The 26546-nt window shown below is 41.4% G+C and overlaps 2 protein-coding genes across 8 annotated transcripts in view; both read left to right on the top strand.

Annotated features, from left to right (window-relative positions):
- Nucleotides 1-7375, top strand: part of SLC18B1 (solute carrier family 18 member B1) — a 50978-nt gene extending 43603 nt beyond the window's left edge. For 5 of the 6 annotated variants that reach the window (XM_053287717.1, XM_053287711.1, XM_053287713.1 and 2 more), the window contains exons 12-14: nucleotides 3946-4039; nucleotides 4128-4177; nucleotides 6940-7375. In XM_053287717.1, coding sequence (XP_053143692.1) covers nucleotides 3946-4039; nucleotides 4128-4177; nucleotides 6940-7006 — 211 coding nt within the window. In that variant the 3' untranslated portion in view covers nucleotides 7007-7375. The remainder of the gene's footprint in view (nucleotides 1-3945; nucleotides 4040-4127; nucleotides 4178-6939) is intronic. The other variant, XM_053287716.1, reaches the window with a different exon arrangement.
- A 2186-nt stretch (nucleotides 7376-9561) lies between these two features.
- Nucleotides 9562-25932, top strand: LOC128341319 (pantetheinase-like). 2 transcript variants are annotated; one of them, XM_053287709.1, is made up of 7 exons: nucleotides 9562-9784; nucleotides 9868-9998; nucleotides 16494-16686; nucleotides 18465-18759; nucleotides 19753-20126; nucleotides 22325-22495; nucleotides 24562-25932. In XM_053287709.1, the coding sequence occupies exons 1-7, from the start codon at nucleotides 9572-9574 to the stop codon at nucleotides 24679-24681; spliced, it is 1497 nt and encodes a 498-aa protein (XP_053143684.1). In that variant the 5' UTR covers nucleotides 9562-9571; the 3' UTR covers nucleotides 24682-25932. The 2 variants fall into 2 exon arrangements, with proteins under 2 accessions (XP_053143684.1, XP_053143685.1); XM_053287710.1 differs by having other exon boundaries at nucleotides 22325-22398; nucleotides 24562-24697.
- The last annotated feature ends 614 nt before the right edge of the window (nucleotides 25933-26546 follow it).

Raw genomic sequence — 26546 nt, 5'->3', positions numbered from 1 at the left:
CAAATGTTGTCATGGGCAACTGTGCTCCCATTGGCTGGGGGCAGGGGGAACCCAAAAGGAGGGAGTTTCAAAATGTATAGGGACTGGGAGGCAGAGAGAGCCCTTATAGTGTGTGTCTCCTGAAGAGAGTACAGGATGGAAGGCAGGAAGATTGGATTCTGTGAATCCAATCTTCCTGTCTTCCATCCTGTACTCGTTTCAGGAGAGACACACTATAAGGGCTCTCTCTGCCTTCCAGTCCCTATACATTTTGAAACTCCCTCCTTTTGGGTTCCCCTTGCCCCCAGCCAATGGGAGCACAGTTGCCCATGACAACATTTGTATGAAAAACCTTTTTCCAGAATCCCCATGGGATCCTATGAGGGTTTGGGGAAAGGTTTAAACATTTGTTTAAAATCGCCTGTTTGCCCATTTCTTTTGTGGGTTGGGTAGTAGGTAACGCCCATCATGCCCTACCACATAACCCACTTTGGTGTCTCTGGGAGCTACCCATGGGTAACAATGGGGTGTTTTGAGTTCCCCATTGTTCCCTATGGCCCAAACCCTTGAAATGTTCGAGTTTGGTTTCATCAAAACAGCCGGTTCTCCCACTGTTTTGATGAACTTTTTTTTCTGTTCACGTTTCATTTCGAGCTTGAAACAGAATGCAAAATTCGTTCCATGCACATCCCTAGTTTTTTCCACTGGTCATTTAAAAGTTGACTTTTAATGTTATTTCATTGTGTGTGTGTGTGCGCAAACAGGTTCAAATTCAAAGGCTTGAACTCGAACCAAATGGGCACTGACTTGGCAATGCTGGTCCAAGTTTGAACCAAACAGAGCCTGGTTCTGTTCGAACTGGTTCGAGACTCAAAAACTGGGTTGGGTGGTAGGCACCCATGGGTTCCAACTACCACCCAAACACCAAAGCAGTTGGACACTCCTACAACTTTAAATGAATTTTTGAATAAAAAGGATTTTTTCCATAGGGCATAATGGGGGCTCAAACTGGCCCATTATTCTCTATGTGAAGCATCTAATGGCACAAACCCAGGGGTGCCTACCACCCACCAAAACCCAAAGCAATTTGACACTCCTGTGATTATTAATGCATTTTTTGGAAGATTTTCCCAATTCTTGCATTTCTCCCATTGGGAAAAATGGGGATTTGAGGCAACCCCATTCCCCCCCTTGTGGGGGTGCCTGGGCACCCCAAATTGGGTTTGGGGGCACAGCAGATATGGCCACAGCTGCCCCCAGGCAGCCCCAAGTTGATAGGGTTTACGGAGTTTTTAAAATATATGTGTGTTTGTTTGTTGATTGATTGATTGCCTGTTTCAATGCAGTGAACACTGTGTGACCTTAATTGCTGTGAAGTTGGAGTTCACAGCAATTAAGGTCAGTACGCCAGGTCACACACTGTTCTACTTATATGAATGGGGGAAGGACTCCTATTCATTGCATTGAAATAGGCTAAATCTTTTAAATACATATATTTTTTAAAAATCATAACTCTACCAACTTAGGGCTGCTGGGGGTGGGGGAGTTTTGGCCATACCGGCTGTGCTCCCAAACCCAATTTGGGATGCCCAGGTACAGTCCAAAGGGGTGGGGGGTGTTGCTTCAAATCCCCATTATTCCATATGGGAGAAATGCAAAATTTGGAAAAATCTTCAAAAATTCATTAATTATCGCAGGAGTGTCAGATTGCTTTGGGGTTTGATGGGTGGTAGGCACCCCTGGGTTCCTACCACCCACCCCGGTTTTGTGCCCCTTGGTGCTTCATATAGGGAATAATGGGCCTGTTCGAGTTCCCCATTATATCTTCTGTAGAACCTTTTTAGAACCGGTTGGAATTTGAACTGAACCGGGGGAGGGGGCGTTGTTTGAGCAAGACCAAAACCAAACCTACCCACCCTGGTTCAAAGCTGGTTCAGATTTGAACCAAACAGGCCAAGCCAGTTTTGTGCACATCCCTAGTGTGTGCTGGATTTTAAAAACTGTATTGGGATGTTATTGTTCTGTTTCTAATGTTGTTGTAATCGATCTTAAACACTAGGAAACATAATTTTTTTAAAATAATTATGGTTTCTGACACATTTGATACTGTTAGTATTTAATAGTAATAGAGTCAGCATTATTGTGGGGAGGGGTGTGAATCTACTCTATTAAATCTTGTATTTAGTTTGTGAATCCAAGATTAAAACTGTTTTTAAAACCAAATGTGTGAACCATTTCCCAGTATTTTGAGTTGACTAGATAGATAGATAATGGACTGGTTTGGATGACACTTCCCTCCCTTCGTGCACCTCCCCCCCCCCAAAAAAAAATAACCCCACACAATTGGAGAATGTACCAAGAGCACACACATCCTGATGCTTTTCCTTCTGGAGCATTGCTTTATTGAGCCGGGGATGGGGAATGTAGTTCATGTGACCCATCACTCTACACAAGGTCAAAATACTAGTATTTTGACTAGTAGTACTCCATGCACTACATGAATGACCTGAAAGACATTGGGATATTCATGCTCTTGGTGCATACCTTTTCTTAATCATGTGGGTTAATTTGGGCATGGAGTGGCGGAGGTAGAGGGAGGTTTCATGCAAACTGGCCCAATGTGATTGGGATCTAAAAAGCTATTCTAGGTTTCCCAAGAGCTTGTATAGAAGGCCTTGTGGGACTTCTGACTTTCTTCCCTCTACATACATGTTTTCAACTGCAGACTCCATCCAAAATAAACTTCAGTTTGTCTGTCATGAAACATTGGAAGGCTGTTTAAGAAGCCCACAATCAAATCACCCAAACCTTGTATGTATTGAAATAGGTTGTTCCAAACAGTGGAACAGCTAGGTTAATACATGGTTACTCATGTGCCTCACTTCCTTAAGCAATGAGCAGTTCCAAAAGTGAGACACTTTTCAGATTCTGGCTTCCTCTGGAGAGATCACTGGAGGCTTATAGAATATTTGGTTTACCTGCATGTGAATTTATTTATGTTTGTTTGTATTTTTATACCACCTTATATCAGGGTGGCTTACAATTATCAAACAACTAACACCTAAAAATCATGTTAAAACACATTAACATTATTTTAACATTTGTACAAATGTATATTTGTGTACAAATACACAAGCTGAATATTAGATGGAGCTAAGAGTCAGCAATAGGTTACATTGGTTCCTAGCTATCGGTTCATCTTCTCTATTCCATGCTCTCCAAAACAGTTCATGTATTTCTCTGTCTTGCACACAAGCTGCCTGAAACTATTGTGTCTTTGCACTGATCATCCCCACCACACCCCTGACTTGGAGTGAGGGAAGGATGAGTAATCCATTGGGTAGATATGGGAGTACACCCAAAAGCCAGGCTTTGATGGCTTCCCACATTCAGAGAATTTCACCACCACCATGACCATTTATATGCTGCTTTTTGATGAAAAAGTTCTCAAAGTGGTTTACATAGAAAAATCAATAATAATAATATTGTGGTTCCCTGTCTACAAAGGGCATAGCATTCCTCTAGTGGCTGTTGCTGATGTCTTCCTTGTGTTTTTTCCTTGGATCGTGAACCCTTTTTGTCAATATTATCAAAGGGCTAACAGCATCAGCTACTGGAGGAACAAAGAATCACCACTTTAAAAGGTGCCTCTTTGCCTAGTTAGCAGGGTTTACACTAGGGCTGTGCAACTTCAGCCCTCCTGCAGATGTTGGCCTACAATTCCCATAATCCCTGGCTATTAGCCACTGTGGCTTGGGATTATAGGAGTTGTAGTTCAAAAGCAGCTGGGGGGCCTAATTTGAGCAGGCCTGGTTTACACCCATTCAGAACTAGCAACTGATCTGGAGTATATTAGCCAGCATTCTGCCAAATAAAGAGATGGTGAAGTCGCCATTATCAAACCTGTAACCATATTTTCTCAGAGCTACTTTCAGTTTGGTGTGTTTTTGCTTGTGCTCTTTTTAGGTCTTTTGTGGGACCAGTACTGGGTGGATTCATAAATGACAAACTTGGTTTTGAATGGGCTGCAGCCATACAAGGTGGATGGCCGCTGTTAAGTGTACGTAAACCAATATTCTTGACTTGATCTTTTATTGTGGTTGTATTTTAAATATTGCAAATGAACTAAGTGATTGTTTTCTCTCAAGGGGCTGGCTATTGGAATATATTATCTCCACGAAGCCTTGCATAGAAGAAGGTACTGTAATACTTACGCTTTCCTTTCAAAACAAAAAACATTATATGGTGTTTATAAAATAAGCAATATCAAATTGTCTGAATTCTGCATTAATTGGTTTGATTTCATCAAGATATCAGATAGATATCTTCATTACAGTCAAAGGTAAAGTGTGCCATCAAGTCAATTTCTACTCCTGGCACCCACAGAGCCCTGTGGTTTTCTTTTGGTAGAATACAGGAGGGGTTTACCACTGCCTCCTCCCATGCAGTATGAGATGATGCCTTTCAGCATCTTCCTATATTGCTGCTACTCGATATAGGACCAGCGGGGATTTGAACCGGCAACCTTCTGCTTGTCAGTCATTTCCCTGCTGCGCCACTTAAGGTGACTTATTATAATCAAAGACCAAGTGAAAAAAGAATGCATCTATATGCACACAACTAAAATAATACAATAACAAAACTACAGTAGATACAGCAGTCTGAAATGTTTAACAAATTTTCCAGAATAAAAGTTTAACAATTTTTCATCCTTCTAGGGAAGAGCTAGAATCACTTGACATGATAGAGGCTAAAATACAAATTTTTGCTACATTATATGAAATGTTGTTATCTTTGTCTGCTAAAAGAACCCAGATATAAAATTTATCAGATAGGCCTGGGAGATTCTTTGGTATAGGCCAAATTAATTTGTTGCGCAAATCATAATAAAAAACACAATAACGAACATGGTCAACTGTTTCAATCAATCCTGATCTGCAAGGGCAGAGACGTTGCAGAACAGGTATATATTTTTTATATGTGCCTTCTAATAGGATCATTGCAAGGTCATTAAAATGGGCCCTAGAAAAAGTACCAGATATTTAGGTATAGTCAGTGTAGCTAGATATAGTTCTGACTGAAATTAATTTAGAGCCCGAGAACTCTATAGGCTCTGGGCACCTCACTTTAAATCACTCTGAAGTTCCATGTCCTGGATTCATTATTGAAGAATTTCTTCAGCTCTCAGAACACCAAGTCTGGTGAAAAACCATATAGTGATAACTTTCTAGTGACATTCTTTGCCCATTTTGAATGAAAGTTATCAATAAGTGTTACCCAATCCTGTGATAAGAAATCTGAGCTTCAACCAATAAATAATCATCCCCTCCCTGTGATCTCCAAGATAGGGCTAAGAGAAACTCCTGCCTTCAGCTTTGAAGGAGCTGCTACCAGTCTGGGTAGACAATACTGAGCTAGATGGGCCCATGGTCTGACTTGGTAGAGGCAGCTTCCTATGTTCCTACAGTGATCCAGACCTTTGCTTTGACCCTGATCATTCCAGCCTCCAATCTCAGTGCTGCTTTAGAGACACATCTTGGCATAATGTGTGCTCTTAAAAAGCCAGATTGTAATTTTTTTTCAAGGAACTCAGAATTGGGATAAAGACCTAACTCTGCTCCATAAAGTAGCTGCACCAGTAGCTTAGCTGTAAATAATTTAATATCCGCGCAGGGAGGAAATTTCTTCCCTTTGCACGATGGAATCTTAAAATAGTTGCAGCACTTCTTTGGGCTGAATAAATGACATCTTCCCTGAAACCTGAACAACCACGCCTAAATGTATGCAACAATTCACTTGCTCGATTGCATGGCCATCTATACTCTGCTTAAATATCTTTGGTCTTTTGGCAAAAACCATGACTTCTGTTTTTTGATAGTTAATTAACATGTTCTTAAATGCAGTGTTAGGCCAGGCCTCTTAAGATCAATCTGGGTTTGCAATAAGATCTTCTGCATACAATAGAATGGACAAGTGCTTATTTGCCAACTTGCGGGTATGAAGTCCAGGCCCGGAAGCAGAATATCTTCAAACAGAGTTATGAGTAAGGTTCTGTGAAATGCAATCTAACTTCCATATTCACTTTGAAAGTAGCACATTGGATACAGTGAAACAGCTTTTTAAAATTACATTTCACTGAACACTCGTGTTTAGAAGTTGTTCATCACCCTTTTCTCTCCTGGGTTGTAGCTGCTTCTTGGTGCCATCTTGCCTTTGTCTTCACTGTGGAACATAGGACTTGCTTATGCTGAGAAACTATTGGTCCATCTTCCTCAGTATTGTATTCTAAATTGACTGGAAGTGGTTCAGTTTCAGACAAGAGTCTCTCCTAATTCTGCTTACAGATGCCAGGGGTTGAACCTGCATACAAAACGTGTCTGCATACAAAACATGTGCTCTCCGATGAGTATTCTGCTTCATTTTGAATCACACTAACAACTTGGTCTTATTGGCTGTGATATCCCATGTGATCTTAAAGAAAAAAAATCTGATGTACTATACTGACATGGCAACAACACAAGTTCACATGTTGCCACAGCCAATAGGACTAAATCACAGCACACAAAGGACTAAATCACAGTGACTGACATCACTAGTTACTCAGTAGTGCCACTTGGGGGTTACTGTAAAGGGCTACTAAATTTAAACAGGGTTTTCTCTAGAAATAGTTGGGCTATAAACCAATGTGGGCACATAAGATGAGGGTAAGGAAGGTAAAGAAGAAGGAAAGTGGAGAATAGTATTGAAATTAATGCAAATACATTTGCAAAAGGTCCCCAAAATGTCTAAAACTGGAGGGCATTTTTCAGCACTCAAAAACTGAAGTGAGGTCAGTCCCAATGAAGAGTTGCCTTTCCCCCCTGATAATCCAATTTATGTGGCAGTGCACTTTGTTTTTGTTTTCCTGACTTTGTGTTAAAAACCTTCAAGAACTTTTCTTCTTGTTTTGTTTCCATATAGATCCTACTCTCAAAATCTTTTGGGCACACAGCAAGAAAGAACTCATCTTTTATCAAGTGAAACATAATTGGAAATCTTTCTTAACATCAGTTCAAATCTAATTTCGTTTGCTAACTTTCAAACATAACCTACAACTAAGGAACAAGAAAATAACTTTAAATATGGCACCCTTTGATAATGTCTCATGATGAATTCCAAATTCTCAAGAACTGTAACAGTCCACTCCGTTATTAGATCATTAATGGTTCTTATTCTGGACATTCCTGTGATAAAGTATTAGAACAAATTATATTTGTGAGCATCTATGATGTCTGATGTACAGAAGAAACCTTTGCAAAATGTGAACTCTTGCACAATGTAAAGTATGTTAAAAAATGCTCTACTTTTGTACTTTATATAACTAAATAAACCTGCTGGTCCAGCTTCCTTAGAAGTACATTTTCCTCTAGTGTATTTTGTTAAAACTTGGGCGGCTATTCTGAACAGACACCTCTACCTATTAATTTTTTAAAATAGTTTTGTTCACCTCTAGTTTCTCTGTATTCTTATTCGGGCAGCAGCGCTTGTTTTCAGAGTGACATGATGATCCAAGTTGCTTGTAACCCCAAGGCACTCTGATACAGCACACACGAGTGTGCTTCAGTGTATGCACACAGCTCTTGAGATGTGGGCTTTTCCAGATTTGCTAAATGGAGGGATGGCTCTCTTTTTGCAAGTGTGGTACTGTTTCCCTGGTTGAAATCCCTTGCCTTCTGCTTCCCTCGATTGACATGAATTCGGGAAAACTCAAGCATAGTAGATCTTCGTATGTGTTGCAAAACTGCCACAATCTCAAGAGAAGTCTAAACTAAGTCTGTGGGCATTGTGGGGCTGAGGAAACTAAGGTATTCAAGGTCAAGGCATGCATGCAGTGACCATAATAAAGAGTGCCATGGGGTTTATTTCCATGCAGGAAGTGCACCTACTGCTCCTGAGAGAGATGCCGAGTGTGTCTCTTTCTGGCTGTTGGTTAGCAGATATAACTGGTCATCCTTCAGTGGGGAAAGCTGTAAATCTTACACTCAAACATCATCAGATTTGAGTTTTCTAAAATGTACTAGTCCTTTGTGCCCATTGTCTTTTTAATGTTTCCTGATGCACAAAGCTGATGTTGCTGATGTCTACTTTCCCAACCCCAAGACTGAAGAGGAAAGTCTCTGTTTCCGGAGTTCAACAAGAGGTGCCTCAGGTCATTCTGCAATTTGTAAAACATACAGGTGAGTGGAGAAGACAGCCATAACATGATTTCAAAACCATAGCAGAGTCTCCTCATTGTTTTTCCCTACTACTAACTAGCAAAATATCTAATTTATGATGGGTAGGTAGAAGGAAGAGCTATATACTGCAGTGGCTCTGAGAGGAGGGGCCAGGCCAACCAATGTTGAAAGCAGTAAGCAGGCTTTCCCTTTTTTGTAATGTTGTCAACAAATAGTGGTTGATATGCAGAGCAAAGATGCAGTGGGGAAGGGGCAATTTTTGACAGCCTGCTCTTTCCCAGGAAGCCCTCTGTGCCACCTGAAAATGTCCTCATGGCTGCACAACCATCGGAGCATATTTTTCAGGTTGTACAGAGGGCTTCCTTGGGAAGGTGAAGCTGTCAAAAAGAGTGATGTGCTCAGAACTGCCTGCGGCAGTGAGGTTTTAAAAAACAATTTTTAAGGGTCGGGGTAGGTACTTGTCCCCCCACCGCCACTGCGTTTCCCCCGCCGGCACTTTGCTTAACATGGTCCCGCATAGGGTGGCAGTGTACCTCCTTTCCACCCTGGTATGCATTGGACTGGAAGTTCCGGTCTGATACACACTGGGGCGGCAAGAACCAGTTCGAACACCAGTACCTGAACCAATTCGGCATTCTAGGAATAGAATGCCGAACTGGCTTGTGCATATCCCTAGTCAAACATTGCCCCGTCTCCAGTATAACTGGGCATTTTGCATTGAACTGGAAGTTCTGGTCTGATGCGCACCAGGGTGGCAATGCTGCCACCCCGTGCAGGACCGTTTTAAGCCCAGTGCCGGCGAAGGAAATGCAGCAGGGAGTAAGAGCACCCTCCCCGATCCTTAAAGGTACCCCCCCCCCGCCCGGTGTTCAAACTCCAGTTCCTGAACCAATTCGGCGTTCTAGGAATAGACCGCCGAACTGGTTTGTGCACATCTCTAGGTAAAAATTGCCCCTTCCCCAGTACAATTGGGCATTTCGGTTAAGCTGCTCTCTCACTGCACTGGTATGTTGTTGCTCTGTATGTCAATCAGTACTTAAAAAAAACAAAACAGGAATGAAGATTCCTATTTCTGTTAATGTGTATGGGACAATGACAAAACTTCAAGCCTTTCCAAAGCAGTCATTGTGCTTGGCAGAAAATGTGCTGCATATTATAGCCTTGGTGCAATTCTTAAAGAAAGGTATTTCTTAATTGGAACATCTGTTCCTATTCTTGTGCAAGCCTTTCTTGCAGAGTTCATAGTTTGCTAGGTGTAGCAATCACCTGTTTCGTAATATTGGATTTCCAGACTTGACTTCATGACATGGCATTTCCCCTAAATCACTTCAACTCTTTTAGTATCCCAAACAAGCCACTACTGTTACTCTGCAAGTATGGTTTGCTTCCAGCTTTCCACTTATGCTTTTTTTCTGTTTGGAGCTGCCCTTGGGGTCTCTGCCTTGGACAAATATGTTGCTGCTGTCTATGAGCATGCTGCTGTTCTGTCAGGAGTGACTCCAAAACTTGTCAGTCCAGAAGATGCCTTGAAATTGATGAACAAGAATCTAGACATTTTAGAAACTGCCATCAAAGAAGCTGCTGAGCAGGTACTGCAGACTGGTTGGCTGGTAACCTTTTAAACTTCAGTCTTTTGTCCTGGGCTAATGTGTAAGGACTGTTGTCTTTGTAGGGAGCCCACATTATTGTGACACCTGAGGATGGCATTTATGGCTGGGTCTTCACAAGACAAACTCTTTATCCTTATCTGGAGACTATACCAGATCCTCAAATAAACTGGAATCCATGTATTGACCCTGAAAGGTATTTTGTTGCTTTCTTTATACTAATCAAGAGTAAACAGAAGTTCCTTAGGACACACACACAGTCCTGTAACTTGGCTTCTTAAACATATTTCTAGATTATCATGGTGTGGTAAGAATGGATTTTCCTGCTGATTTGCTGTATATACACGATGTGGAGATTGTTGATCTGTGTAGACTACTATGAATAAAGAAGTCCAGCCTGGTGTGTGTTCTGGGTTACCTCACTAAGAAGTATGGTAAATATTACAACAGTAGTGACGTGTAATACTGCCAAGATACAGGTTATGAAATGCAGGAAGTGAATAGTTTCCTTGCATTTCTAACATGTTGCAATTGGGGAGTAATCTGTTATTTTCATTAAGTCTGGCAGACCCTGTTTGTCCTGTGCTCACTGAAGTTTCTGCACATCAGAATGCATATTGTTTGATTATAGTTGGGTTTATGAAATCCTATTTTAAAGGCTCTAATCCTAAGAATGCCCATCAGGCTATATGGAATAATGAACTCTGTGGGACTTCTAAATACAACAAATCAAACTGCAAATAAGCTGCTACTATAGTATGTGGTAGTTCCATGCTGAGGTGGGGGGAAATGCCAAATTCACAAGGAGCTTTTCCACACAGCATTTGTAAAGCACTTTTGCAGGCTGAGGCTTGAGGTGTGTTCATCTGAGAGTGGAATATAGCCCAAATTCAGTACTGAGACAGCAAAGTCCTGTTCATATAGCAAGCAGAATTGTTCTGGTTTGATGTTTATGAATGGAGCTTAATTGGAGTATCTGCATCCAAAAATAGTTGCACTTTCTAAAATGTTTTCCTGGAAAATTCTTTAAAGTGGATCAAGATGAGATGGAGGTGTGGCTTTGCTGAGTGTCTGCTGACATAGGTCTCTGGGCAGGCTTGTTCTCTGTGCCCTGGAGTAAACTTTCATTCATGAATTGCTAAATTTTTTTCTTTAATTTTAAAAATTATTCCTTCCTGGAAAAACCTGGCTCACTAAAATGATAATAATAACACCAGATATAACTGTAGTCAAGAAAGAAAAATAAGTTAAAATAATCGACATAGCAATACCAGGGGATAGCAGAATAGAAGAAAAAGAAATAGAAAAAATAACAAAATACAAAGATCTACAAATTGAAATTGAAAGGCTGTGGCAGAAGAAGACCAAAATAATCCCAGTGGTAATTGAAACCATAAAATTGAAAAAGTTGTAGAAAATGAAGATGCAAAAATATTATGGGACTTCCGACTACAGACAAACATCTGCCACACAATACACCAGATATAACTGTAGTCGAGAAGAAAGAAAAACAAGTTAAAATAATCAACATAGCAATACCAGGAGACAGCAGAACTGAAAAATTGAAATTGAAAATTGAAAAATTCAAATTGAAATTGAAAGGCTGTGGCAGAAAATGACCAAAATAATCCCAGTGGTAACTGGTGCCCTAGGTGCAATTCCAAAACAACTTGAAGAGCACCTCAACACCATAGGGGCCACAGAAATCACCATCAGCCAATTACAAAAAGCAAATTTACTGGGAACAGCCTATATTCTGCGACGATATGTATAACAACAACAATACTGATAATAAAATTCAGCCATCCCAGGTCCGTGGAAAGGACTCGATGTCTGGATAAAACAAACCAGTCAATAACATCTGTCTGACTGTGTAAACAACAACAATAATAATTATTATTATTAATACTCTGCTGTGGGTCTTGTACAAGGCTGCCACTTGTCTCTATAGCCAGCTACAAGTTTTTTAACATAGAGATCAATGGCAAATTGGGGGGGGGGAGATCCATAGGTTGGGAAGGGTGGGCCATGGAGCTCTAAAACTAGGCACAGTTGTTGCACAGGATCACGGAACTCTGTGTATTAAATTTGAAGCCAATGGGTCAGGGCTGAACTTTAATAATTTTTTTTAGACAGGGAGGATGCTTCACTTTTTAATGTAATAACGTTGGAGTTTCCCAAGAAAATATTTTAGAAAGTGCAAGTATTTTTGGACGCAGATACTCCGAGTTCAGTTCCACTCATAAAGATAAAACCCGAATAATAATTCCACTTGCTATATGAACAGGTCTTTGCTGTCATAGTACTGAATCTGAGCTAAATTCCACCCTCATATGAATGCCCCCCCAAGCCTCAGCCTACACAAGCGCTGTACAAGTACTGTGCAGAAGAGCTCCTTGTGAATTGGGGTGTCTTTCCTCCTCAACATCGAACTATCACATACTGCACTGTACTGCAGTCGGCCACCAGGTACTACAATTGTGCCTGGTTTCAGAGCTCCATGGGCAGCACTTCCCAACTTGCAGTTTTTTCTCTTAAGTTTCCATTGGTCTCTATGTTAAAAACAACAACTGTGTAGCTGGCTAAAGAGCAAAGAGACACCTTTCAAAGTGGTGATTCTCTTATTGAGTGGGGGAGAGCAACTGGCCCTATCCATCCCCAGCACAATGGCTGTTGCTGGTCTCTTTTTATATTTGGTGTTGCTGTTGCTGTTGCTAGTGCTTCTTTTTTATATTGTGAGCCCTTTTGGGGACAGGGAGCCATTTTATATATATATATATATATATATATATATATATATATATATGTGTGTGTGTGTGTGTGTGTGTGTGTGTGTGTGTGTGTGTGTGTGTAAACCACTTTGGGAACACAAAAGATGATAGTTTGACCATGACTACTACTGTAGACTTGAATAACATCTCCAATGACTGCTGCTCTTTGGGACCATTGACACTCAATAGCCAAATTCTCTACAGTCATAAGTCTTTTTAGTTCTCTTTCCAATAAGATCAATTTGCTCATATTTGCATTTCATGTATTTACTTGCTACATCGTAAGCGATATATAAGTAGTAGTAGAAGGAGAGACACAAGGCAGCCTTGCGCAAGACCCATGGCATTTTTTTAAAAATTGAGAAACTTTTATGATTTTTTTTAAAATAGAAAAGGCTTAAAAGATTGCAGGATCTCCACCACACATGTACATACACACCTGCTCCTTTTATTCCTGCATACTTTAATTGGAAGGAGGAAGTGGGGTGCCTGCTGTCTCTGTAACCCCATTGGCCAAAAATAGACCATAAGGACAGCAGGGAGGGTATGCAGTGTGAACAACCCGTGCTTGGAAAAAATGTAAGGAACCATAGCCAGACTGCATAAGATACAGGAATATGAATGGCCCCAGATTTATTCCGAATTCGGCCTGAAAATGTTTATTTCATTGGATATTAGACTACTTCCTCCCTCACTAAAGCTGGCAGTCTGGAAAGGCTCAAGTTCCGATCTTAACTGGTTAGCAATAAATCTGTTCAAATTTCTCCCGGTAGATGGCACTACAGGGACACCTCTTGACATGTAATTTCCCTAGTTCATTATACTTTGTGGCTAACACAGCACTAGTGCTGTTGAAAGGTTCCAGACTAAGGCTAGATTGTGTGTGTTGCAGGGTGTGTGTGTGTGTGTTACAATGACCTTCCTGTCTCCTGAACGCTCCTGTATTACCTGAAAATATGTTCCTGAGGACTATAAATCCCAGGGACATATTTTTGGGTGGCACACTGAAATTTACTTCCACTACAGAGCCAGCAGTGGAACAGTGTTAGCTGAACTGTTCAGAAGCACCAGTACTTTTTCAGTCAAGGGTCAGCCTGTGCTTCCTGGAACTTGGCTTGCTATAAGTACAGCCATTTCTGTTGACTGTGGTGATGCATTACTGTGATGATGCAGTCTTGGCTATGGGTGTCCATAGTCAGTGGGTGGGTAAGAGTGACTAGCTGCCATTTTATTACATGCATATGGTTTTAATGTAAACCATCCTGAGCCACTTTAGAAAGGGTGGTGTATAAATAAAATAAATAATAATAAATGAACTCCAGCATCCCTTTTAAGAGGAAAGGAGAACAGTTTTAGAAAAGAAAAATTTGTGTAACCTGAGCAAAGCCCTAAGGGCAAGCAATGGAAAATAAACATGGGGGGGGGGGGGCGGGACTGAAAAACAAATGCTAATGGTATTACTAAAAGTACTTAATTCTTACTTAGTTGTCTGAAATATAAATAGGTAAGATTTATTAGTGCTGAAGTAATGCAAATAGTTGAGTGTCACAGTACTAAACTAGTAACCTGTTAGTTTCAGAGGCATATCTAGGGAAAATAGCGCCTAGGGCAAGCACTGAAATTACGCCCCCAGAACAAACATCTGACACCCATCTTTCAGATAACTTTACCATAATATCAGCTCAAAAATACAAGTCAAGCTCGTTAATCTTTTAATATTTCAAAAACTATTTAGTAGTGGACATAGCCAAACCAAAAAATGCTGGAAAACTACCAATTTCAGTATGCTGGGGATCATGAATTACCCAAATACTATGTGGAAGTGTACTTGGAAAACTAAACAGAAGTGCCTGTCTAATTCTCTACTATGCATTGTAGCATCACTATTGCATAAGTTTTAAAAATCAATGGAGAATTTGACTTTTCCCAGATACTCTGAAAATAATTAAAGGATATGCAGAGTAAACTATGTCACTGCTTGGAATATATTCTAGTATTTCAGAAAGACAGTTAAAATGTCAAGTTAAAACAGTTAAAATTGAGAGCAAGAAACTCCCAGCGGGCCTTAATACTAAGGATTTCACACTGATTCAAAGACAAACTCACCATTAATAGCCATATGATTAAGACATCCCATTTAACTCACTTATCACAAGAAGCAAAGTAAGAGCAAATGAATACAATCCTAGCTCATAAGGTTCAGCTCAGTATTCACAAGCCCTAATTCTCTGTACATAGTGCCATTAAAAAAAAAAAATCTGTTACCTGTAGCCCCTTCAGGGGGCTTCCTAAAGGCCATGGGGGTGGGGTCTACAAAGGTTTCCCCTCCTCTGCTGGCCTCTAGGGCCTCGCAGGGACCATTTGAGCATGTGCGGTGGCCATTTTTAAAAAAATAATGTGTTTTTTTTAAAAAATGGCAACTGAAAACAAAATGGCCACTGTGCATGCTCAAATGGCCTCTATGAGGCCTGGCATGACCTAGGGCCTCACAGAGGCCATTTGAGCATGCACAGTGGCCATTTTGTTTTCAGTGGCCATTTTGTTTTCAGTGGCCATTTTTAATTTTATTTTTTAAAAAATTAAAAATGGCGCCCCCTTCAAGTGGTGCCCAGGTTACATGCCCTGCCTGCTCCACCCTAGATATGCCCCTGATCAGTTTGTTGAACTGATAGGTTGCTAGTTTTTCAGCTGTTCCAAAGCTTGCGTTCTCGTGTAACAGTCCTCTCATGAGTAAAGGTACTGGCTCCACTTTATATCTTAATGATCATAATGATCATATAGGCAGCTGATAAAACTAGGCCTGCACAGTCCTGTAAGAAGTTAGAAGAAAGTGGCAGTACTGGATGATGCTACTGTATTGCTGAATTTCCACTTATAGGCAGGTAGATTTTAATATGCTTGGGCTCAAAACTGTCAGTTCTATCATAGTACCAGTTCAGGTGATGACCTTCCTTTTAGGACTTCCGTGTACTACATCAGAGTGCCTTGCCTGTGCAATCCCCTTGCTACCAAAACCTGGATGGACAGATCATGTTGGTGGAGAATACGTATGTATGAATGTACGTATCAGATGGCCAATTCAAACAATGGATCCAAACCAACTCCACCTGCATGCCCCTTGCTATTCCACTTTTCCTAATAGCTGTGGGGAGGGGAGGGGAGGGTCATTTGAACTGCCTCCTCACATACGGTTTAAATACTGTATTACAGCTCTATTTGAATTGGGTAGATTGAATACCTGCCACCCCATATACAATTATAAGGGGAATGGTGCACTGCAAGGGGGAATGGTAGTGCTTGCTCGCATCCCTGATTATGTGGCGAGCAAGTCTGGTTTGGATATACTGTCCCAAACTCGGTTCATGCAAAGCGTTCTGCTTGAAATGGGAAGTCTGATACATCTGCTTCAGACTTGGTCCAGCACCCTACTAGACATAGAGCCTGTGCACTGGACATAGTGCATATCAGCCCATAGTGGACTTGCTTTTATCCTTTTTTTCATCTCATGCCTGTTGTTGCCAAGACTGAAGGGTAACATGACCCTGCATTTTTATTGCTTTAATGATTTCCTTTGCCACCGCCGCCACCCCCCGCCCGGGCCAATTGGGATCTTTTTCCAGTCACAAAGCATCCATGAATACTTTCAAATCAGCTGTTTTCAGATTACCTCTGTTGCATTTCTTATTCTCTGCAATCAGCCTGGCAAGAATCAGGCCTGCAATATCACTTTTGGCTTTAATCAGCCATAATGTCTGTGTTCAGATGATGTGTGCGGGCTTGGGTTTGTTCATGACTGACGGAATAAGCCATGCTTTATTCAGTTGTTTGAATCCACTCATTTTGATTTAGTAGATTCATGAAATGTCATAACTCCATTATTTCCCCCATTTTAATGGAATTAGTATTGGTTATTAAATTAGATTTGGATCAACCCAAGTACAAGAAAGACTCAGCTGCATAGCAAGGAACTACTCCATCTACGTTGTTGCCAACATGGGGGACAAGAAACCATGCAATGGTAGTGATCCAAAGTGCCCCAGTGATGGTCGCTATCAATACAATACAAATGTTGTTTATGATTCAGAAGGGAAATTTGTGGCACGTTACCACAAGGTAAGAATTAGTTTCTATTTGGTTATCCAATTAGCAGAGATGTGTAGGAACCAAGGTTTATGCACTGGTTTGGCGCTGTGGGGAGGGGAGTGGGATCTTTTTTCCTTCCCCAGGAGAGTAGGTCCTTAACTACCCACTGTTATTACATGTAGCTTCCTGCTGTGGCAGCGTTTGTCCTAAGAAGCCGTGCACTGCAACAGCACGCACATGGCGTCCACACATGTTCAGGCACCATTTGCATGGTCAGCAACACAATGCTAACCACGCAAATGGCACCCATGCATGCATTTAAGAGAACGTCTTCTTTGTTATGAACCCCACTGCCCATTGAGATCATCGGGAGAGGTCTGTCTGCATTTGCCACCAGCTTGTCTGGTGGCTACTCAGGGACGGGCCTTCTCGGTTGCTGCCCCGAGGCTTTGGAATGCTCTCCCTAGTGAAATAAGAGCCTCTCCATCTCTGAAAGCTTTTAAAAGGTCTTTAAAGACGCATTGGTTCACCCAGGCTTTTAACTGATACTGTTTTGATTGTTTTTAATGTTGTTTTAGAGAATTGTTTTTTAAAAAATTAAATTGTTGTGTTTTAAATTTCTTGTTTTTGACGTTTACCTTTGTTTTTATCTTCTTGTAAACTGCCCAGATACATAAGTTTTGGGCAGTATAAAAATATGTAAATAAATAAAATAAATGCTAGCACCACGTGTGGCTTTTTGGGACCAGTGCTGCTGCAGCAGGAAGCAGCATGTAGTGGAAAGCAGATAAAGGCCTGGTTTCCTTCTTTAAAGATCCCGCTCCCCTCCCTGCGGCGCCGAACAGATTGGGAGCTGAAGCAGTGCATGGACCTCGGTGCACATCCCTACTAATTAGTTCTTCTATTATCTAGAAGAACTAATTAATTCCTCTAAACAAATATAGGTGGCCATGTACATTCATGTAGCTCTTTTGTAAATGAAAAGAAAATGTACTCTCCTCTTCCCTACCCAATTTAAGAGCCAATTTGAAAGGTTTGCATAAATGGGCATTTTAATGGTGGATGCTGCACCATGCATGCCTTGCTTTATGTATATGACTGCAAAATAAGTAACCATTTACTGGATAGGGACTTCAGCTTGCATCACCAAAAGAGAAATTACATTTTTTCATTGATCTAATAACATGGGGTTGTATCCAGTGAATACAACCAGTGAATGACAAGGCTCATTAAAATTAATAGGGCTTCATCATGATTAATAAAACTTTAAATAAAAAAATCAGTGGTATTGAATCATGACTAACTAGTTTTGGATCTAACCCTTTCTTTGTAAATAAACCATTATTTTCACAATGTAAAGAAATGCTGATATATATAGCAGACTTTTAATAGTATTAACACTCTATTCTGAGTAACGTTGCACATGTACAGCCAAAAGAAACACAAGTGTAGCAGATGCATTCCTACTTTTGCAGCACAGGTCCTTGCATGGGTGAGGGTTGGCGGGGATTTTTCCTCTTCCCCCAGAAGCACATTGTGCAATGCACAAATATGTCCCTGAGGGTCCGAGGATACTTTCCAGAGAATATTGCACACTGCACAGAGCACTTCTGGGGGAAGGGGAGATTGACAAAAAACATCTCCATCATGCTAGAATGCCTGCACTTGAGAAGTGGAAACAAATCTGCTGTGTGCATGCTTTTTCCTGTTTGGCCACATACATGCAGCATTATTCAGTATGTCAGCCTTTGATATCGTTTGTCACTGTTGAGTAATCTTCCTATAATTGTTCTTTGTCTTATAAACAGTACAACCTTTTTGCGACTGAAACCCAGTTTAATTACCCCAAGGAGCCAGAGTTTATAACCTTCAACACCTCCTTTGGGAAGTTTGGCATGTTCACGTGTGCAGATGCACTTAATTTTCGTGAACCTGCCATATCACTGGTGGAAAGGTTCCATGTGGACAGTATCGTCTTCCCAACTGCTTGGATGAATACGCTGCCACTTTTGGATGCCATTCAGTTTCACTCTGCCTGGGCTATGGGAATGCGTGTAAACTTTCTTTCTGCAAATATACATAAGCCTAGCTTGGATATTACTGGTAAGAGCAATCTTTAATTTCTTGACTTAGGCCTAGATCTGGCGGGTGAGTGAGTGCATGCAAAGCAACACAGAGGGGAAATATATCAATTGCTGGTAAAATTTTTGAATTTATAATGTGATTTTATTCATGGATTGACCTTACAAAAGAATCTCCAGTGCTGAAATCATGAACTCTCTGTGGGCATCACTGAATTTAGCCAATATGCATTAGATGACTTCATCTCACGAAGTAATGGAAAAGTAATGTGCTACTTCTGTTAACAAGTGAACATTCTCTTCAAATTTTCACCTGAATTAAACAACTTTGGGTAGATTTACACATGACATTATAAAGCAGCTTTCAGCATGTTTTGTACTATTTGTGTGCATTTGTGAATATTAATGCAGGGCGGAAAGTAGAGGAACACATTTTAAAAATGCACACAAATGTACACTTCAGCCAATGTAGGTTTTACATTTAAATTACAAACACAGGAATAATGTGAAGTTCTTTCAGTGTCGTATATCAAAATTCTGTATGAAATTAAACTGGCTGATGTACTGTGCAAATGGAGTTGTGTGACAGTGCAGCCATTAAAACTGCACAATTCAGTTTGTGCAATTTTTGCATTAGAACAGCACTCTTGCACAACTGTGCAAATATTGCATTCCATTGTCTGCACAGCATTATGCAGCATGTTAGCAACTCTCTGAAAAGCAAATTAGTTGTCTTGACTGAACATAAGCTTGTTTAAAACATTTAGAAATATCTAAGCTGACTGATTTGGGAGAACAAAGTGTTGATAATTACTGAAGTAGCAATGACTCTCCTGTCCTTTGATAAAGTGAGGGCGATGGAAAAAACAAAACAAAATTATAAATACTTGTCATAAATGTAAAGATAATAGAGCATGGAAAGCTCTTTTGTAGATGTGTTGTAATAGTAAACTCATGTTGGAAGACAAATTGATAGTAAAACTAATCCCATCCAAGTTCTCTTTTGTCATCCCAGGAAGTGGTATCTTTGCTCCTGATGGCCCCAAGGTGTATCATTATGATATGAAAACACAGAAAGGCAAACTTTTGCTCACAGAACTGGACATACACCCACGCCTTTCTCCCACATATCCTCCCCCTGTCAATTGGAGTGTGTATGCTTCAAGTGTAAAGGACGTTTCGCCAAAGACACCAGTGTTTAATGGAACGATTTATAATGATACATTCACCTTCACTGAACTTTCTCGAGAAGCAGGCAATTATACTGTTTGCCAGAAGGGTCTCTGTTGCTACTTGAGCTACAAGATGGCAGAAAAGCGAAAGGATGAAGTTTATGCATTGGGTGCTTTTGATGAGCTTCATGTTGTTGAAGGAGAATATTATCTTCAGGTAAAGGATTTAGTGAGACTGTTGGTAGACTAGAACATTCTTGTCTGGAAGAAAGGTGATGTACCTGCTGTCTCTGATAACATGCTTGTAGTGCCTGCTAAAGCCTTTGAAGAAATGAGTATCTTCTTTCTTCAATGTTGCTAAAAACGGAAGCACCTCAATCACAACCATTATAGCAGTGGTTCTTAGTGTGGGGTCTGGCAGATGTTGCTGAACTACAGCTCCCAGCATCCCCAGCCACAAATTATTGTAGCTGGGGATGCGGGGAGGAGTTGTTCAGTAACATCTGGTGGACCCCACTAAATTATAGAAAAGTGTACAATAATTTTCCTAGGACACCTCTCTTTAGAAGCTCATAATGCTTAGAGGATAGGAACAACATTATAATGCTCCATAATAGAAAATTTGATGCTGAAATGTTTGTCTTAACTCATAAATAGTCATCTTATAAATTAGAATGCCACCTGTTGAACAACACATTCAGTTTTGGGTTGGGTTGCTTTATGAGCAAGCAAAGTGCTATGCAGATATTAAGTACTTACAGCATATCACAGAATTATAAAAAAGGAATACAGAAATTGTGAAAAATACAACTATAAAAGGCCTCTATTCATGGTTAATTGGACCAAGGCAGCAAAAAACTCAAATATTGTGGAAAAAATAACCTCTAATTTCCTCAGATGCTCCACAGTTATTTCTGGATAATGCTGTTTGCTTAATCTTTTGTGCTAATCACATAGACCACATTCAGACTTAACACGGAGCAATGTTTTTGATTTTCATTTGCCTGTTCTGGATGGGGTCACACTTCCCCAGAAGGAACAGGTATGCAGTCTGGGGGTGCTTCTGGATCCAAACCTCTCCCTGGTGTCCCAGGTTGAGGCAGTGGCCAGAAGTGCCTTTTATCATCTCCTGCTGATACGCCAGCTGCATCCATTTCTTGAAATAAAAGACCTCAGAACAGTAGTACATCTGCTAGTCACTAGAGATGTACACCAACTGTGGAGGCACGGTCCCACGCTGGATGTGTGTGTGTTGCTTTAAGGGCAGGGGGTTGTACTTACTCCTCCCGCCACTTTTCCCCCTCCGGTGCTCCATTTTTAAGCAAAATCTTCGGGGTGGCAGCATTCCTCCCTGCCGCCCCTGCCCCCTTGTTGCCTGCTAAAAGCGGAAGTAACTTCTGTGCATGCGCCCGCGTGCCGCGCACATCACAGTGATGTGTGTGACACACAGCGGCGGGCACATGCATGGAAGTTACTTCCACTTTTAGCAGGCAACAAGGGGGCAGGGGCGGCAGGGAGGAATGCTGCCACCCCGAAGATTTTGCTTAAAAATGGAGCGCCGGAAGGGGAAAAGCGGGAGGGGTAAGTAGAATCCCCCCACCCTTAAAGCAACACACACACACCGGCGTTGGATCGCTGGACCAGCGAACCGGTTCGCAGGCCTCTAACATGGCCTGCAAACCGGTTCGTGCACACTACTACTGGTCACCTCCAGACTTGTCTACTGCAATGTGCTCTATATGCGGGTTCCTAATCCTTTGTATGTAGTCCGGAAACTGCAGTTAGTCCAGAATGTGGTAGCCCGGTTGGTCTCTGGGTCTTCTCGAAGAGACCATTTCATTCCTATCTTAAAAGATCTACACTGGCTGCCAATAGGTTTCCAGGCAAAATACAAGGTCCTGATTATAAAGCCCTAAACAGCTTAGACCCTGGGTATTTAAGAGAATGTCTTCTTTGCTATGAGCCATACCACCCATTGAGATCATCTGGAGAGGTTTGTTTGAAGTTGCCACCGGCTTGTCTGGTGGCTACTCGGGGACAGGCCTTCTCCATTGCTGCCCCGAGGCTTTGGAATGTGCTCCCTGCTGAAATAAGAGCCTCCCCATCTCTTACAAGTTTTTAAAAAGGCAGCCAAGACACATTTGTTAACCCAGGCTTTTAATTATATACTGTTAATAGTTTTATGGTTTTTAATAGTTGTAACATTTTAAATTGTTGTAATAACCTTTACTTGTTTTTGTTTTGTTGTAAACGGCCCAGAGACTTACGTTTTGGGTGGTATACAAATATGTTAAATAAATAAATGACACGGTAATCTACTCAAATGAGCAAGCAGTTCCCCATGAACTTAAGGTGGTTTTCTTTATTGAGGATAACGTTTCTCTGAATATTCTCTCTCCTCCTCTCATTCCATAGATATGCACACTACTGAAGTGCAAGAACACAGACTTGAAAACATGTGGGCAGCCAGTGGATACTGCTCATACCAGGTTTGACTCTTTTTCCCTCAGCGGCACATTTAACACTAGTTATGTGTTTCCAGAAGTCTTGCTCACTGGGATTCATCTGGCCCCGGGAGAATTTCAGGTGAGGAATGAGCTAAAGATGGTTTAAACTATTTTGAAAAAACTTCAGTAGCTCTGCCTTTGCCGTATCGAGCTTCCCAAGCAGTCTCTTACTTGTGTAGGTGAGAGGGGATTTGGCCACTTTAGTTGATTTTTATTTATTACAGTAATTATACACCTTTCCTTGGGAAAACACTCAAGCAGCTTACAATACAATTTAAACCTATCTAATAATAAAATGAATAAAAGCCAAAAACAATAACAGCAGCCACTAACAATACAGATTGCTTCATGTAAACCTAAAGGCTATGAAGCCAAAACTTGGCTGATGCTAGAAAGCCAACAGTGAAGAGACATGCAAACCTCTTTGGGGTGGGGGCATTGCACAGTCTAGGTCAGGGTTGTTCAGTGTTGGCCCTCCTGCCAAAACCTTTTAAGACCGGTTTGAGCTGGGCCCAGAAACAAACTGGTAACCAGTGAGGCTGGCAGAACACTGTTAGGAAGTTTCAGTTGGTACAGAATGCAGCAGCCATATTAGTAGCTGATACAAGGAATCTTGATCATATCACTCGAGTGTTGTTCCAGCTACATGGGTTACGTTTTCTTTAGGACTCAATTCAAAGGTAGCTCAACATACAGGACATTGCAGTAATCCAATCTGGGCATAGCTAGGGTATGAGTTACTGTGGCCAGGTCCAATGCACCTAACTTACTTGTGACAATGGATTGTCAGCCATGTTTGCTACTGGAAGCTGCTGTTATGCATGCCACCAATAATTTGTTTAAATGTGATTTGAGTGTGGGCAAACAAACGTTAGACAGGTTCTGTTTCAAAGAAACATCAGTCAATCTGTTTGCTAGGAGCAGGGATTGATCATTTCGGCAGTTGCAAGTCTTGTCTCCACCTTTTTTCCTGGTGTGTTTGGAGGGGAAGTTAGGAATGTGCATGGAACCAGTGCAAACGACAGGTGATTCCGCCAGTTCAAAGGTTGGGGGGGAGGGTTTGACTTTAAGGGTGGGGGAGGGTGAACTTATCCTTCCCTCCGCTTCCCCCCCCCACTGGCACTCCATTTACAAAGGGATTGTGGGGGTGGCAACGTACCTCCTTGCTGCCCCGTTGCCGCCTCAATCTCTACGTCACTGGAAGTGCCTGATGCACCTGAGCATGTCAGCACATGTGCGCGGCCATCACACTCATGCACATGACATGTGTGTGCACATGCCGACATGCACAGGCACATCGGATACTTCTGGTGATGTAGTGAATGAGGTACACTGCCGCCCCAACAGTCTCTTTGCAAATGGAGTGCTGGCAGGGGGAAAGCAGAGGGAGAGGTAAGTGTACCCCCCCCCCCAAATCACCTTCGAATTCCCCCCACCCAGTTCCGTGTACATCCATAGGGGGACTTATTACATTGATTCTTTTCCATATCTGGTAACTGAGCTTGACTACCTTGCAGAGGATGAGAAGACAGTAAGGGTCTCCACATGTGCAGCCTAACTCAGGCTAGAGCGTGATCCCAGCACTGCCCCCGCACCAAGCCCGAGTATTTAACCCAGCGTTTATTAGAGGCTAAGCAAACCTGTGGTTCACTTAACCTCAGCTGGAGGTTGTCTGGGCGACCGCCACCAGATTAAACAGCTCCGCCCACCTCAACCTGCCATCTGGCAGCAAGCTGGGGGGAAAGGAGTGTCCATGCCAAGCATGGTGGCTGCTCCAATGAGAGCAACTGCTGAACTTGTGCCTTGGGGTACCCTGGGATGCAGGAGGGGGGGAAGGCCTCCCACTCCCTCCGCCACTCCACTGCTTGTGTGGGAGTGCAGTGCTGCGGAGAGGGGGTGGTGGTGGCTGCTCATCTGTCGGTGAACTCCTGCCTTCCCTACAGCCTGCCCACCCTCCCCAGCAAGGTTGTATGCATGACCTCAGAAGCTGATTGCACAATACTAGGAGAACTGCAGTGATTTAAGCTTTGTCTTTATTCCCATACATTTTAATAAATGTATTTCATATATATATTTTTTTATAAATGTATGATAGATATGGTAAACTGTGAAACACGATGATATCATTTTTACCTATCCTTTCAGGTATTGACTGATGGGCGTCTGATGAGCAAGAACAGCTTATCAAAGCCAGTCTTATCCATATCTCTTTTTGGAAGATGGTATGAAAAGGACTCTCCACATCCACAATATGCTTCTCCTTGAGATTGTCCTTCATTATTTTACACATCCAATGTTCTGTAATACAATCAATGTTCTGTAATACACACCTGTACAATCCAAAGGAAAGAGTTTTAGTATGCAAGGACAAGGCAGTGGAGTAGAATCAGGAATATTAATGGTTTATTGAAATAGATAATATTTACAAAAAGGCAAGTAGTCTGCCTTCTGTGCTCTTGCTGCTGGCTGTTTGTTAGCCCTGCCTCTACCCCAGGACTGGACTAAAAGTAACTAAAGCACCATTCAGTAGCTGGCCTGGATCAAGGAATTGATTAACCAAAAACACCACAACACCCACTCTTAGTAATTATGCCTGGCGTTCTGAATTTTGGGGATTGTGTACCTAATGCAGCAAGAAATAGCATAATTATTCCAAGGCAAACATACTGTTTGTTTGAGAATCAGTTATCTGCTGCAAGAGTGCTTTAATAGAACACTTGGTATGTCCTCATGCCGTTTTCCATGTTCCCAGTTCATCGCTTTAGTTCTTGATTGGGCGCATACAAGAAGAAGTTTCTTTGTTTTAGGTTTTATTATTATTATTCCTCTGTGTACAAATTGTGACTATTAAAAGTGATTGCCAAGTTAAAATGGGGGCTGGGAAACCTATATACAATTGGTGACAATCTAAACTATATGTAATCATACAAGTAATCTGACTTCCTGTGTTTATTAAGGAAAAACATTTATTGTATTCAAATAGAAACTGCATTTCCCAGATGAGATCAATGATCTATGAAAGGCTCACAGAGAAGGTACTCTAAAATGCAATAGATATTTGTGGGGGTGGGGGAGGGGGTGGTGAAGAGAAACTGTGGCCAGCCCGTGTCCGATGGTATCAAGGTCTTCTATTTGTCCTGGATCAAGAGTCATAAATTTGTGCTTCTCCTGCACCAGCCATGCAACTGATTTTGCCAACAAAAAACTAACTAGCCCCTTGAGCATCCTAGGAAAATCTACTTGCTTGTCTTGTTCAGGTTTCCAGCTTCTTGCACCATGGCTACCCTTGCCACATGCTGGAAATATGTTTGTTCTCTAACAGCTGCTCAGAGAATTGGTGGATAAACATGGTTTCTTAAACACATGGAAACAAGTAATTGAGTTTTTGCATCCTATTTTTCTTTAGGGAATGAATTTATTGCCTAACTCTTCAATTTACTTGTTATACGTCACCTTGTGTATTCCGTTTGAGCGAAGTTACTCAAATGCTTTCAATAAATTACATTTTAATTTGAATGTGTTGCATGCCTTCATTTGCTGGAAAATCTTTGTATTTAGTAATTCTGCCTAGCTTATTTTGACATGTACTATGGCCTAAGCGAGTCACCTTAAGTGGCGCGGTGGGGAAATGCTTCACTAACAAGCAGAAGGTTGCCGGTTTGAATCCTCTGAAGTATAGTCTGGGCTATAGCAACCTGTGACTTTACTGCGGAGTCAGGCTGAAAAATACATCTGTTCTACTAACTTAACTGATCTCAAAGAACTAACAGTGCTATATTTGTTTTAAAACAAGAAAACCTTTCCTGTTACTTTTAATAATTATAAGCATACAAGGCATGGGTTCTATCATCTGTCTATCACACAACTCACTCAAAATAAGATAATAATAACAACATTGGGAGAACTCAATGTCACACACCTCTAAACATTTATTTAAAAATCTATAACCCACTTTTCAATTCTCAAAGCAAGTAAAAGCACACCAGGTTTGTGTAGCCTTCAGAAGTCAGGGGTCTATCCATGACACCGAAGAGGAAACTAGATCCCCACGTCACAAATCATCCCTTACCTGCTCTAGCGCTTCCCCCTTCAGACAAAGGGTGCTGCAAGTGCGTGCCTGGTAGGAGGAA

Source organism: Hemicordylus capensis, chromosome 1 (genome assembly GCF_027244095.1).
Source record: "Hemicordylus capensis ecotype Gifberg chromosome 1, rHemCap1.1.pri, whole genome shotgun sequence".
In the NCBI taxonomy this organism is placed as follows: domain Eukaryota; kingdom Metazoa; phylum Chordata; class Lepidosauria; order Squamata; family Cordylidae; genus Hemicordylus; species Hemicordylus capensis.
This window is presented reverse-complemented; position numbering and strand designations above follow the sequence as displayed.

What these genes read in the sequence shown, in the direction of transcription:
- LOC128341319 (XM_053287709.1), top strand. Translation starts at nt 9,572, where the DNA reads ATGGTTTGCTTCCAGCTTTCCACTTATGCTTTTTTTCTGTTTGGAGCT. An exon ending in CCATGTATTGACCCTGAAAG is followed by an intron (nt 9,999 to 16,493) that starts GTATTTTGTTGC and finishes TTATTAAATTAG; the next exon opens with ATTTGGATCAACCCAAGTAC. An exon ending in TTGTGGCACGTTACCACAAG is followed by an intron (nt 16,687 to 18,464) that starts GTAAGAATTAGT and finishes TCTTATAAACAG; the next exon opens with TACAACCTTTTTGCGACTGA.